General features: G+C 42.0%; 1 protein-coding gene across 3 annotated transcripts in view; it reads right to left on the reverse strand.

Moving 5' to 3' along the window:
* hwt (heavyweight) overlaps positions 1-16,293 on the reverse strand; it is a 126,504-nt gene that overhangs the window by 20,883 nt on the left and 89,328 nt on the right. For all 3 annotated transcript variants that reach the window (XM_067359172.1, XM_012363290.2, XM_012363289.2), the window contains exons 3-4: positions 10,899-11,018; positions 6,118-6,253 (exon numbers count right to left, since the gene is read on the reverse strand). In XM_067359172.1, the coding sequence (XP_067215273.1) occupies positions 6,118-6,253; positions 10,899-11,018 (256 nt within the window). The remainder of the gene's footprint in view (positions 1-6,117; positions 6,254-10,898; positions 11,019-16,293) is intronic.

Genomic DNA, 16,293 nt, shown 5'->3' on the forward strand with positions numbered 1-16,293 from the left:
CTCGATCTCTGACGATATCGTCGGCCACGTTCGCCAGAATCTTCGGGGCGTTTTACGGAGCAGCTAAAGATTATAGAGCTGAGCCGAGCGGCGATGAAACGAAAGCCAATCTCGGTTATTGGCTCCGTCGCGCCAGGATCCACGGTTACGATCGCGAGATTGGCCAAAGTGTCTCATGTGATATGTGTCAACCGTGTCATGAGTCGTGAAAAGATAACGCTTGGTTGCACGAAGATGAACATAACGTACCTCAAGATTATCAAATAGGTCCATAGGAGATAGATATCAGACTGATAAACATATCACGGTAAATTCTAGTCTCGTTGTCTCCATTATACGGAATAGCTTGAATTGACCGATCAATATCGCCTGTAATTTCGCTTATTTCAGTGTAATATTACATAGAATGTGAATAAATAACGATACCAAATTTTAGAAGCATATAACATTCGATAAAATAAACTGAAAAAAATCTTAATTAATATTGGTACAAAAATTGTTTATTTTTAAATTACAAGCCAGTTTTTACAAAAAATAGAAATTTGATTTATTTCAAGCGTTTGACATATATTTCATTAAAAATTAAATACGTGCAAAGATTTTAATTTTTAAATATGATGTATATCATACTAGTTGACACTTTGTTTGAATTAACACACAATTGAAAATTTCAATAAAAAAGCGTGCTAAATTATATATTGTATTTACTGGAAATCAAATTAATTTTTAATTTTTTTAATGATTTGTGAACTAATCTTTATTAAAACATTTTTATTTATTTAATAAGTATTATATGCTTCTAAAATCTTATATCATTTTTATCAATAGCTTGTATAAATTGAAGCATCATTTACAGCGCACGGCGATTCCGGTACCGGCGTCTCTTTGTGAAAGTATATCTTCTCAAGTCCCTCTTATTACGCATCGTTTCTCTCCAAGGCAAAAAGAAGCTACTAACAAGGCAAAGTTATCAAGGTCACGTCAATGATTACAAGCTGTCACTACAAAGAGAAGAGAATATTGGAAGAAGAGATAGATGGGTTACTTTGAAAGGATTTTGTCTGTTCTCCAGAAACTCGTTACAACTCGAACGCACGTTGTCAAACGTGTACGCGTAGCCGAGGTGATTGAAGCAACGACTGATTACGAGGGGTACGTGGATCTTTCAGAATGCCGCTCTGATACGATCTCCTTTGATTACTATCTGGAATAAAGGCCACCGCCGATAAAGCTGATAGCGCTGAATCCAAAGCAGGCGTCTGCGCCTGTCACGAACACTGTTTGCTTCTCGATAATTTCGCTCAATCGAAAAATGACAATAAATCCGTGATTCCTTTTTCAAGCTAATGAAAAAGCTGTGCTTAAAACATCACCCATTGGTCCTGGTACATTCTGCGTACAGCGCGGTATGAATTGCGCTCATTCAATGTGCAGGACACGCAAAAAGCGCGCGCGACCCTAAATCCACTCACGCTCCGGCTGATCCTCGACAGCGATTTCGCTCCTCGTTAAGGGCGACTATGCGAATGCAGCACTGCGTCGTTAGCTTCGATTGATTTTATTGGCAATAAAATCAATGTTTGGGCTCGTCGGAAAGGGTTTTGCGGCGGCGAAAAGGGGGTCGCGGGGGTGTCGGGACGCGAGCTCAAAGCTGTCGCTCACGGGGAACGACGCGACGCGTGGATTATTCGCTTCCCTATCGGTAGACATTGCGCAATTGAAATCTACGTCGGCGGTCACTCGTGGGCACGAGCGTTTGCGGCGGAAAAGGGACGGGCCTAACGGAGAGATAAATCGGAGAGGGTTTCCGAACGTGTGTCCGAAATCCACCCGCCGATTTCAAGTGTCCGTCCGACCGCACCACCACCCCTTTATAGACTCTTCGAATTAATCGTGTCGCGAGTTTACTTTTGCTTTCAAATTCAATCTTACATTCCGCTGCTGCTCACCGCAGCGGGGCCTATCGAGTTAACGAGAAATCCCATTTTCGTTTTCACATTGCGCGATGCGATTTCAATCAACCGGGATTTGTGTACCTCACCACACTTATAAAAAGTTCATTTCGCTTTTATAAAAATTTCATTTAGAATTTACTCATCGAGAAAATTGAAACTGAAAATTAAAACATTACAAAAAGTGATAAATCCCGCAACATTTTGGCGAAAGAAAAATTGAATAAAAATTGCGCAATATTCATTTGTTTGTTAGCACTTCTCGCGCCGCGTGAAACGCTAAGCGTTATCACTAAAGTTACGATTTGCACCGGAAATTTCGGTAGTTTATACGATGAGATAAGCAATCTTTAGCAACTACGGACACTTCGCGCGCAACGGGAGAGCATCTGACACAGAGATTAGGCTAAGCGCGCGCGAAATTGTCTCGCAACGATATGCAAATTGCGGCATAAATGCTAATTGTAATTGCCCATGGAATGAATTCAGGGGCTCCCTCTTGACGAAGGGTTCGCTTCGTAGCTTAGCAGCGACCTTTGCCCTACGAGTCTGCCGAGTATCGAGCGACAAAACTACGGACGCTATTTAAAAGTTTTGCATGAGGCTGGCTTTCAGCCGCTCAATATGCCACTCATCATTCATTTTACTAACAAAGAAAACTTCTCTGAGATATTTTTCCCTTTTGTATCTAATTCCGTTCTATATGAAAAAAAACTCCGGTAAATTTTTTAGAAACATTATCCGTTCGCAAAACTCGTCCGCCACTTTTTATATTTCGTGCTGTCAGCAGGAATATTTGAAAGGGCCAATTACCAAAGAGAAAGCTGAATCAAAATAGGGGGACTTGGTTTTACGGTAAACGAAACGAAACGAAACGACAGGATTACAGCGTTAATTAATCTGCTAATATGTATTGCTAACGAGAATAGGACGCGGTGAGGCAATTTCGAATAAAACTCAATAACACGCTGACAAAGCTCTGAAACGATCATTCTTCTGATAAAACCTGTACAGAGAAAGAGAGATCAGAGGCTTTGATGTCAATTCGATCATATGACAGCGGCCGATGCCGCGAAGCGCGTTGTCGTCGCCGCACGTGGAGAACTTTCCATCTCGCCGCGGCAATGCGCGAATTTGACTTGCGAAATTGCGCGGGGATTAAGATCTCGCCTCGGGATCCGAGCACGTACTTGCCTCATCCGGACGAGTCGGAATCATGTCGTTGACAGTTTGTAAATGATCTAGTTTACGACGCGGGAAAGTGAGGGATAGGGTGCGGGCGTATTCCAATGCGAGACCGAAAGAGAAATGATGAGAGAAAGACAGAGGGAGAGAAAGAGGGAGAATGGAAGATACGGGATCGCGGAGGACAGAAGGGTCTTGTTGACTATTCATCTTCATGGCGATCAAACAAACTTTCGGGCAATTTACACGCGCGGAGCGGTGTATTGAAACTGGCAGAAATCGGATGTATTCTCGAACTTTACTTAACCATTATAAACACACATTCATCGCGTCTCATCGGACAATGAACAGCGTCGCATCGACAAGCTCTCGCCACTCTAATCCGGCGCTTTGCTCATGGATATAAATTTCCGCTAACAAATACATATACGTCGGAAGCTTTTGACCAACGTTTGACGAACACCGGGCCCGCCTTCTCCCGCTCGAACGACGGGCAAACCAACGGACGGCTTGACATTTGCATACGATGAACCCGCACAGGCGTTAACTGTTCGGGGACGTGGAACGAGCTACAAGTCACCTAGTACCAGTAATTGAAATGAGGGTAACTTCGAAGAGGGGTCGCACGAACAAACGAGAAACCCGAAAGTTCTTTCGGCGACAGTACATCCAATATTGAACGCGATTAAAACTGTTATATGACTCTTTGCATTATAACAGGATATCTCTTGTCGGCGAAACGTAAATATTGATGAAATAATTGAAACAAATACTGTATTACATCAAGATTCATATTTTTCTCGATTAAATATAATTTGAAATATCGTTGAAAATTTGTAATTTATAATGTGCAAATTTGTTATTTCTAGTTTACGACAAGTTAACAGTAATCTGTCGTATTTAATTACAACGTACGGTACAGTGGGTAGAGAAAAGTTTACAAAAGAGTAAAAAAAAAAAACCCCGTCAAGAAGCCCGGTTGAAACGCGGTTAATAAGTGGAACGACGCTGTAAAATGCGGGAAAGAGCGGGCGCGCTGAAATGCCCCTTGAAACTTTACGGACTATGAAAGCGGAATGAAAGCGGGCGGTACAGCGCGAGAGGCGGGCGCGCAGGATGGGAAGTTTAATTAAATATCACACGACATATTATGGGAGGCGGGGGACGCCCGTGTGTGGTGTCGATGGCAAGCAACGTCGGGGACAGGTTGCGAGACCGAAAAGTCCCTGCCAACGAGCGAGCGAGTCCGAGTTTGTCGTAGCAACGGATAACGCAGCGGGAACGCTACCGTCGGAAGTTAACGGAGGGCAGCGAGCCATCCAGACATTTCAGCATCATCGGTACCCTTTTATAAAGCGGCTAGTCTGAAAATTCCATTCCGACCCTTGCGCGCGCTTCTCTTATATTCACCCTCGCAGCATCGGCAATTGCTGATTCAATTCTCGCGAAAGGAACAGCATTCCTCGAACGGCGCGGACGACAATTTACTTTTAATCTCATAATGTTCCCACAGCAGAGATTCTGCCGCAAAGATTTCAGCGCAAACTAACGAAAAATGTGATATAAAGGGAATATTCAAGGTGCCGATAACAAAGAAACCTAAGCAGATTATTCTCCTTGTTTGATAAATGCAGAAGAATAATAGCGCGCGTAATATGTTTAGCAAAATTATACCGATGGAGGAATATCTATAGAAACACAGGGGTCGAAAGATCACGTGACTTCCCTAGCCTGCCAAAAGGAAACCTTTGCACAAGTCACCCCGGTGCGTTGATCCTTGTCGCATCCACGATGACTCGCGAATTAAAAGCCCATGAATATGGTAAGGATGCAAATTCCGTCGGTGTTTACTCGGGATCAGTGTTACACGACAATCTGCATACTCGAGTGCCGGAGTGCTCGTAACGCGCAACGAGGGTCACGAATCAACCCGATTCAGAGGATATCGTACACACAAGGCAACCGTGTAGAGTTAATCACGACCCACGACATTCCTTCGCGAGATTGCTCCGGCATGAATCTAATCCGCAACTCTTGTTAGCGAAAGTTTCGCACTGCACGAGCGGAGCAGCAACACGAGAATCTCGATCTACGCGGATTTGCTTGGTGGTTTAGCGATTTCCCCAATCGATGAGTATCATTCGCCGCGAAAAAGAGATGATCCCCCCATTTTGTTCATCCCCATCGATTAATCCGTTAGCCACTCGCTACCAACCTGTGCGTACCGTTCAATTATCGAGGGTCTCCCTACAGGCGCTAACTGAGTTGTTACCTCGATAATTCGTACGTCGTAGTATCGGCCGTAATACCGGGGGCTCGCCACGTTAATTTGCGGCTCGGCATGAGAATTTCCGCTTAGTTGCATTATCCCGGAACTTATCGCACGCCGTCAGTAATCAATCAATGTAGAAGCCGAACGCGTTTTGCCGACATAAAGCGTTACGAAAATTTTCATACTTTGGGAATAGCGTAATTACTTTTCTATACATTAATTAATAATTACACATTGTAGAATATAAATCGGGCTGATAAAAATATCAGGTTGATGAAAAAGATTTGTCGTTTTTGCGTAAAGGTCTTTTTAAATTGAATGATTGATTTCTATTCTAAAAATGCAGAGTTTTTAAATCCAGTATACAAAAAAATTTGTTTCCAGACAGAAAAAGAATGTTTTAAAGCCGATGGCAACTATTTTAACAAAAATTGGTTTAAAATTATGTAATTATGTCTTTAATTTCACTCGACAAAACTTTTGCATCAACCTAATATAATCACATGAAAACTTTTCATTTTTTTAAATATAAATTTAAAGATAAAAAAAGTATTTCATTAAAAATGTTCCTCTGTTTTTCATAAAATGGAGAAATACATATTATAATTTTTATTTGTTTCACTCGACACGCAACGCCTGTTACATGGCTTAGGCAGAATTATATTCTCGTATTATTTCGTTTAATGTCAACTAAAGAGAAAGACTTACCTGTGTAAGGTCGACAGTAGTTGCGATTTGCTCTGCTGTAAATCGCCGGCAAGGACGTCTCCGCTCCCGGTTCCACGTACGCCTTGCTCTTGCTGTCTCTAGGGTCGCTGTATTGTTCCACGACCTCGACTTCCGCCTGCAAACAAAACATAGATTGCTTCCTTCCGTTACGAAAGACGTTCCGTACATATTTCGTGTTTGAAATCGATTCGGTCTTTCCATTCAAAGATTTCGTTCACAATATATTGTTGTCGTTTTTGCGTAAAGGTCTTTTTAAATTAAATTATTGATTTCTATTCTAAAATTACGGAGTTTTTAAATCCAGTGTGAAAACGATAACATTAGACAAGCGACATGTGACGGAACGCGTCATTGGCTCGGGTTGCTATAACAATACTAATTTCGCGACGTGATTCTCCTAGGTATCCTCGTATGCATAGTAATGTTCAACTTTGTCCCGTATAGGGAATATCTTTGGAAAGGGTTAGACACTAGGTTCGTTTAAGTGTGCGCGCCGGCGTAAGCTCGGTGCCATTTTCCGATCCTGAATGCAGGCAATTGCGGTAATACCTTGAACGCGCTCACACTTCCACCCGTCCCCTAAATGACGATCGTTATTTCGAGAGAAAACAACTGCGGCGGCAATTTGTTTCCACCGGCACGTGTGATTAAACGTAGTGTTCAAATAATCAGCCAGATGACGGCAAACATTAATATCCCAGTCAGAGATTAAATGCGAAAATGCAAACACTTCGAGATACGACTAAAGTAATACGAATTACACGTTACATTCGTTCCAACAATCTCAATCCGAAGAAGACGTAAATTCCCTTCGACTAAATTCAATCGACTGCCGCCAGAAACGAAGGAAGGGGTTTCTCGTATTTCCTGCGGAAGCCGTTCAGTCGCGCCATGATTACGCGATCGGTGCTTCGCCGATATTAACGATAATAATCATAATAAAAGTAATAACAATTTCCCAAATAGACAAAGAACGAAGGGCGTGAAAGAGCAGAGAAAAAACACTGATCTCTGGCGTTGTGAGAAGAAAAAGGACCGAATTCGTGAAAGCGTTTTTTTTTTCTTTCTCTCACTATCTTTCTCTCTCTTTTCCTCTCGGTCTCATTCACCGTTGTATCGACGACCGAGGGAGAAAAGAAGAAACAAGAGGGTGCACGAGGTAGCTCAGCAGCGCGAGACGAGCAGACATTCTAGCGATGCAACGAGAAGGCGACGGTGGAGAAGACAAGTAGCCTTAAATTGAAAGAGCCCAAAATTGGAATTCTCCTGCCAAAGTTGAGCGCGCTGTGCCTGCGGGGGCTGTTTCGAAGACGAAGTCGAATTGCTTCCAACCACCTTACGTACCAGCCCCGCAAAACGTCGACCCTCGCGACTTCTTCTCTATGGAACAGATAAATTTGTGGATGTTTATACGGAAATTACGATGAGAGAAGGAGGCGACTCGCAGGCACTGTGGAGGCCGCTCGTTCGGCTGTCGCAAATCTGATGACAAACGGGCTGGCTCGACTTTCTGCAACGCAAATCCCGCGCCGATGATTGCGAAAACGATTACGTGGGGTTATCGAACGTGCCGGTGAGGAATCGAATTGATTTGGTGGATGAAAACACGCGGGTTTAGCGACGCCTCGTTAAGCGGATAAAGCAAATACGCGCGTTGACGGTAGAAGCGATGACAAATAATAAATATACAGAGCGTTTCAAGTTGGTCGGATTTTTCTCCGGACGATGTGTTTGACCGCGTTTGAAGATTATTGTTCGCTTCAAATACAATGCTATCGAATTCAAACGGCGCGAGTCACGCTCTGTTGTTAATGCCGTTCGATTTATCGAAGGCTTTAATCCGATTATTTGCTCACCGTGTTATAATTGACCGTAATCAGCTGACCTAATCGTTGGACTTTACTGTATTTACGAGTCTCATCGCGCAATGACAATTTTTAAAGCGTTACTATATCCTATAAATTCATAATGTTTTAATAATGTATTTCGAAAAAGCAAATCGGAATCATATAAAATAAATTAATTTTTATTTTAATTAATAATCGCGTATTATTTTTCAAATATAGAATTCAATCACTGCAAGTGCAAAAAATAAAATTCGTTGTTCTTGCCAAAATGACTTGCCAAAGAATTTCACGAAGCATTAATATTAATGTTCGTCGCAACCTTGTAAAGCTGTATTAATGACGCATAGAGATATAGTTCATAACATAAATAACGCCGTTACACAGAACGGCACTCAGGAGAAAACGTCACGTCAGCGATGTCGATCGCTCTTAATTTAAAGAGGAACGCGCCAGTATTCTGACAATAATATAAGACGTCATTAACAGTATGCAGATAATAGCGTTTAAAGGAGTAAAGTTGCAAAAAAATGAGCGATGTGAGATAAGACGCCCATAAAAGCGCTTTTTACTAACACTGAAGTATTAGTCACTCTCACTCTCAGACGAGGAACATCGCACGAAGAGCTCTACATTGAATTCTCTCTCACGGAGTTAATTTTTTTCCCCGAATTCTTAGCGTCACAGTCAGACTTTCCTCTGGTCTGGTCGGATACTAATTACTTCCACTTTTCGATGTAATTTTACTTGCCGACGGTTAATCGCTTCCTCGGTGAATTCGACTTGATACAAATGACAACGAATTCTCATTCCCCCGGATTCTTCTTGCTCCGAATTTATCGACCAAATAAATCGAGCTGTTAATCGGTTTAAAAGAAGTAGAACTAAAAGGCTATAAGAAGTAGGAGAGAATCAAGAATCAAAATCTTGCGAATCGATGAAGACAAGATCAAAAATACACAACCGCAAACTTACAAAAGACGTGTCTACCAAGTTTCTCGCGCTAAAGCCCTTTGTTATAGTGATAAATGCGTGGCGGCACCAGTGCCCGATCTCACGCATAAAATAAAGCGCTAAAGTATTAAGTAGGGCTTACGAGCGGAACTCATAACGATTCACCCTCTCGAGTCAAGTGGTACCCGCTTTCTGTCTTTGTCACGCTCCCCCTTCGCCGCGACGTCCGGGACGCACTTTTCGCGGGGGTTGTCGGTGACAACGAGACGAAGGAAACTTTTGTTCGGCACACTCAGGTGTCGTCTCCACCCTCGCTTCTTCCTCTTTCTCTTACAAACTCCCTCGCGACAATTGTGTGGCGCATCCATATTTCCGTTTATTTGTATAATAATCAGGCGTCGCGTTGATTATAAAGAATTAAATTTTTATGAATTAGCATATCCAAGGAGGAAATAAAAAATCAATAGTATGTACAAAAGTGTTTAAAATAAGCAATGATATGTAAGAACAGATCTAAAAAATCTGAACAAACTTAAAATTTTTTGTATTTTAGAAGTCTTGATTTGAAAAATCATTAAGTTATTTTTCTTGATATTAAAAAAATAATAACCAGTCATTGATCAACGTTAATATATTATACAATTAAGAAAATAATATTGCAGCAATACATTATTGCTAAAAGTATCTATTTTCATCAGACGTTACTGTTTTTTTTCACGACAAGATCGTTCATGAGAGAAGCATGATATTTCGAGCGTACTTTCGAGGTACCCGTAGGAAGCGCGTGAAAATGAAACTATATTTCCACCGGCAAAAGCGTTTAGGCGCAGCGCTCGAGGCAACCCCAGGCACCAGGAACTGAGTGCCGGAGCAATTATAAGCAACGCCGGAAGTCGCCGGTCTCTCCATTCCACCACCGACGCTCCTCGTTCCGTTCGCGTCTGTTGTTACCACCTCTCGCACCCTCTGACACCCTTCATCCTCTTCCATGCCCCCGCGATGCCCTCCGCGTTATCCTGTGCCCGGGGGGTATTTTGTCACCGCTGTAATTATATTTCTCCCTTCGACTGATTCCCCGGCTATCCGTGTTGCGAAAATATCAATACTATCGTTAGCCAACAAAGCGACTCGGACCGTAGTCACAGGAAATGACGTCATGCACGTAGTGTATAGTAGGGATAAAACAATAGATATTGTGTATGTAGGTTACTGGTTTCAAAATTAGTTCACGATTCTGCATCTAAACGCGATATAAATATTTTATTTTTCGCAATTTTTTATTTTTAAAAATATCTTTGATCTTAATATTCATTAATTAAATTTATAACCAAAATAACTATTTATTATTTAGTATTATTATTAAAAATAGAACTTAGTGAAAGATAAGATTTGTATGAATAACATAATGCTTCGTAAAAATATGCAAAGCCTATCTAAAGAATTTTGTTTCCTTGCAGAAAACCCTCTAGCTTTTTTTTGATTCATTGCACGTCGCGAATGAAAAATATCGATAAACTTTTCGGGTTATGAACGAGCCACAATGGGGACGCGTGAACGCATAACGGTAGTGTGTTTGCTTAACGTAGTATTCATTGAACTGTGAATACAGATAAACGCGCAACTCCGATAAAATAAAGTTTTATTGTCACCGCAATAACGCCGCATTGCGTAAAAGCATTAATCTAGAGTTATTTATCGCCGCCTTCTAAATCTCTAAATTTTTCAAATACTGAATGCACTATTGTATCCCGCAACTAAATGACATATCGCATAAAGCACCACAGTAAAATAATTGCGAGTTCTGCAGAAAACATGTTCGAATGTTGTAAAGGGACGAAAAATTATTCGCCTCGACAATTTTCATAAATATTTTACGTTTGAAAAATGAGCCAATTAATATTGATTTCAATATAACAGAGTTCAGCGCTCCGTAAAGTGTTAAATTACTTAATTAAAACTTACATTCTCCACAGTCGGACTCGGCAGCGCCCATTGCACCGTGGAGGTTGCAGCTGCAGCGCTCGCAGGTCGTCTCTTGTTCACAAAGTCGACTGGTAAGCTGTAATCGTCGCACAGCGAGACCTGCAAGCACACAAACGGAAGAAATATATACGCCGAGCCGGTTTATTATCATTTCCCATTAACCGCGCCACCCAATGAGAATTTTCTCTTCAACTTTCATCGCTCTTCGTTGTCCCTACTCTTAATAGAGTTTCAAAGTTATAAGAAATGACTTTAACAAATGACGCAAACTCCGTGTAACTGAAAAACTTTATCCGCGCTCTTTAAATTTCTATCACAGGGTTGTACAAGAGCTGCTTAATCTTTCATTGCTAATCGCTGAGAAATATTATTTTTTAGAAAACTAATGTTACTATACAATAATATTTTATGTCATTGTATATAGAATTATAATATTATGTTATTATAGTATTCAATCCTTTCACAAATAAGATTAAATTATCCTCATTTAAATTTCCCGAGCGACTAAGCAAGCGGGTCGTTATTCTCGCTAGTTACCTTTAAAGTTACCGAAGCACGCACCGCCTTTGCCGAGCGACAGAAAACACGTAAAATATTGCTGGAAAAGTGAAGAACGACCAGCGAACGAGAATCCATGAGAAAGTTTACGGCATCAAACGGCAGAGGATTTGTGCCACTCGACAAATCGCAGAGTAAGCACCCCAAACCTCCTCCGCGCCCTCAAATCCCCGTCGACGCTGACTGGACCAGCTCATCAGCGATATTTACTGTCTGTCGGAGAATCGATCTCTATCGATGCGTGGATGCCCTGTTCCACTCAGTGCGTACGCGGACCGAGAGCGCGGGCCACGGCCTACCACCTACGTCTGTGCATGCATATAAATCGAGACAATCGCGGATCCCCAGAGGCGGCTTATCGCGCCGGGGCCCCCGGGGATGGCTGCCGGAGTTCACGGGGGTTGTGCGGTGTTCGCCCTGCGAAGGGAATTTCGCTCCCGCGCGAGGACCCTGTATGCAAATGGTCGGCGTTTATTGTGAGAAAACAGCGCCGTATGAATATGTGAAGTGGGAAACGAAACAAAAAGGAAAGAGAGGATAAACAGCCGAAGGACGCAGCGGAGGTGGGATGAGAAACGACCGGTTCGCGAAAAAGCGGAAATAGCCACGAAGGTATCGAGAATTGACGCGGCCGGGACTTAGCCGCGGAGAGAGAAGTGCGGGGTAGAAAAATCGATTTCCAGAGTGCAGCAACGAAATATACAAAGTGAGTCACTTTATACAGTTTCATTACTCGCGTATAACTCATTTGAAAACCCTCCACGTTACAAAATTGCTTAATATTTTTAGTCAGTAAATATATATATAGTCGGCAGTAGCATAGAAACGCGGGTAGTTGCAATTGTGGTCGAAATGCAATTGCCGAGAAACAATTCAGAACAGTTTAATTACGCGCATAAATTGTTAGAATAGTGCCGACGTTATAAAATTGCTCAATATTTTTAGTTGGTTAAGATTTATAGTTAATAGTGGTATAGAAATACGAATGCACTTATCAGGCGATAACTCACAACTACAGTTTAATTACGCGCACAATTTATTTAAAAATCTCCTACGTTACAAAATTACTTAATATTTTTAATCATTTAAAATTTATAGTCAGCAGTGGTATAAGAACGCGTATGGTCAGACAACAATGCAGTTGTCGGAAGCGGTACAATTTAATTACGCGCATAACTCATGTTAAAATCCCTCACGTTATTAAATTTCTTAATATTTTCAGTCAGTTAGAAGTAATTTTAGAATTTATATCATCGGTCAACAATGCGATTATTACCAGTTGAAGCGATTATACTTGTAAAACAGATTATCATTCGACTATCAGCCACTGTTAGGTCGTGTAATTGAACTTAAGCGGTATAGTTTTACGTACTTCACCGGCTTCGGAGCGAGCACCTACCCCAGACTGAGCTGCATTCGCGCATTCATCGACACCGTAAGGAAGCCAAATACGAACTAGGCCGTCTCGGCAAGATGCATTCGGAGGAAATCCGAGAAAACCGCCAATGTCCGCGAGTCTGAGAGGATCGCATTTCACATTATCTCAAAATTCACCCCTGCCTCGTTGATATTGCTGATCCGAATATTTTTTTCATTGTACATTAAATCTAAACGTATTAGCATACAGTACGAATTGACAGCAGAGATCTTTTAACTCTGCATAATTATATTTTTATTCCATCAAGAGCCTATGAATTATTCATAAGTCTCACGTCAAAATATGATGCGTGGCCCGTACGCATCTAGCCGATACGGCCATAAATCACTACACACATAATCCTTAAAGTTTACCGAAATAGATTTTCCCATGATCCCCGGTGTCTCCCGAAATGATTTGTTTTCCCGTAAATCTCCGACGCCGCGTGAATTTTCCAAGTGCTTGTTATTGAGTGAGGTCGAAAAACGCCCGAAGTTTCCTCCCGCAATCGTGACGTTTATAAAGCGTTTATCGCACACTGTTTACCGTGTTCTTAAAGAAACACCGTGGTTACCCCTCATTACACAAAAGCGAGCGCGAGTCCGTGCTCTCTTGCGATTTCGCACGACCGAGATTAAGCTGGAATATTTAGCAAATGTTTCACATAAATCAAAGCCGCGCAATATGTTCGGAGTTCGAAGCGCAGCTATGTAAATTCATGGTAATACCGCTGGCCACCCTGCAGAGAGAAGTTTCGATTCGCGAAGAACCGAGGAGGGAGGGAAGGGGGGGAGGGAGGTAAAGAGCGCATTGGGGGATAAGCGAAAAGGGGGAGCCGAGCGCGACAGCGCGAGCAGGAGGGCAGGAAGGAGCAGGGAAAGTCCGAAAAGAGGGAGGGAGAGAAAGAGAAAGTGAAGGATGAGGAGAACAGGAGAGAGAGAGAGAGGGAAAGAGAGGGCGACGAGCGCGTATTTCATGAACCCCTAAAGCAGCCCTGAGCATTGCGGCGACCGCCACAATCCCATTCATTCTCTTTATGGGCTCCCAAGTATTCGGGAGCGAGCTTGAATAAATCGGAAATTTGCCCCGCGGGGAACGAGTCGGCCCTCTTCACGATTTGCCCGCGACTTTCGGCCTGGTCATTCCCGAGCATCGCGTTTCGTTTTTTTTTTTTTTTTTTGCGCGCGACACACATGATGCACAGTTTCGATCGTTAATCCGAGTCCGCGGCGATACAAAGTGACGTGCCTAAATTGTCAAACGGATAAAGAGAACGACAACGCGATTATAATCGTGGAAATACTTAGCGCGTCTCAGTGTACGTCCCTTAACAATAATAATTTATAAGCTTCTTAAGTGGAGCGGTTTAGCAGAGCAGGAATCTAATCAATATTCTCGCATAATAGGCAAATGCTTTCGCTCGGTAATGACGGTGGTCCAAACCGTGGTAATAGGAAATGATATTAACGATTGCACTCCGAACTTCAGCTATGGATGGAATGTTTATTCCACGAAACTTCGGCATTCCTGACGCTGTTTGCAACATATATATTCATGCCAAAATTCTGACCGCGTTAATTCACTTTATGAAATATTCCGCATCTTCTCCGAAATTTCATCCTTCTGCTCTCGTTATTTTCATCACAGAAGCGATAAAATGCAAATAAGATCTCTTTTGTGACCACAATTTATATAAAATTTATCGGTCGAAATGCAGATAAAATTGTTAAAGTTACAGCATAAAATAATACAAGAGCAATATGGATATTTGCGACACAATACGCTCGATTATACTCGAAGCACCGTTAAATCGCAGTGTAGTGTAGCTGGTGAATAGTGCAAACAGATCGATCACGATGACATAATTAACCCTAACCGAGAAGGGTTAGGACTTGAATAGCTAAGGGTCTCCAGTGTCGATACCTCTACAGAATCTCTAAATGCTCGTCGGCAAACCGTGCGTCTAAGCAAGGACAAATTTGCATTGCAGTTAGCAAATATCTCCACCTTGCTTCCTTTCGTCGAATATTCTCAGTCGAGTTGAAAAAAGCACCGGCACGCGCACCTCGTAAATACATGTCAGCTTACTGCTCGTTTTAGCTACTTCCACAATTGTTATCGAAACTATATTCCTCAGAGAATACTGCCACTCTCTTTGCCGACCTAGACAACGAGTCAAGCCATAAAGAGCGCCATAAAGGGGGCTAAAGATCGATGAACAGAGTTAACTATGATTGACGACGAGCGAAAATGCGCACGGAGTCTTCGGAGACTCGTCCTTCTCATTTTCCGCATTACGATAATCTGACACATTCTAACATCACGAGTTAAACATGTTAAAGTTCCACGAACTGTCCTTCGATGGAACACAAGAGCAAATTCACCCAAGGCTATACAGCATCATTTCTGATAGCAACATCCAACGCGTGACGGCTCGATGTCTTCATTGTATTTCCTAAATGAACTTTCGCTGCTCTTTCTTTGTACATCGGTTTTTTTTTTTTTTTTTTTTTTATTTGCTCCCCGTTCATTAGGCGGCGCCTGGGGCAACCTGACGATGACGAGCGCAAAAATTCTTCGATCCCCTTCGCGAAGGTGATGAACCGCGAGCGAACGAGAAACGCTGAATCCTAAAATCGCGTGAGTGGATGTGGATCGGATACAATAATAAAGAAGACCTGTATAAAGTGATCCATCGGTTTTGAAATTTATCATCGAAATCTGTCAGTCGCGTTTCTCATCGCGATAGGTTTTCTTGAAAAGTAGAAGCCTTAATGGATTTTGCGATTGATGGTTACGAGAAAGAGCACGTTTAATTATTACTGTAATAAAGCAAAGTAAATGAAAAAGTTTTATTCGAAAGAAAACTTTCGAGTTTCTATAATAGTTGAGAGAAGAACGAAGTATCGAACGAGGCAAGCATAAGATTTAAAAACATAAAATCAATATTGTAATTTTACAATTTAAGGATTACAATGGCCGGAGAACCTTTCGTCTTCATTTGAGGAATTCGCGAGTCCCTCGATCCATTCGATGTATTTTGGACCCCCCGATAAGACAGAAACGCCTACGAAAGGCTCTTTTTGTCGTCTCGCAGCCCTTTGTAGGGTCACGAAGGGTCCGGCAGGTCGCTCAAAGAGAGTGAAACTTGCTCAAAGTCCAAAGGAGAAACTCTGTAGAGGCAGCTGCAGAAATCGAGTCCTAGCAATAAGGCGGACTAAGGGTCGACGCAACAGACTCTAATCATCCGTCCTCTTTAGATTTGCTTCATCTTTCTTGCCTCTCCGCATTCTGTTCTCTTTCCTTTATCGCGAGCAGTTGACAAAGCTTTTTTAACCACAAATTTGTAAATAAATACACAAGAATAATAAGAATATAAGAATGTGAAAATAAACATTT

The sequence above is a fragment of the Linepithema humile genome, chromosome 7, assembly GCF_040581485.1.
Source record: "Linepithema humile isolate Giens D197 chromosome 7, Lhum_UNIL_v1.0, whole genome shotgun sequence".
NCBI classification, from domain to species: Eukaryota; Metazoa; Arthropoda; class Insecta; order Hymenoptera; family Formicidae; genus Linepithema; species Linepithema humile.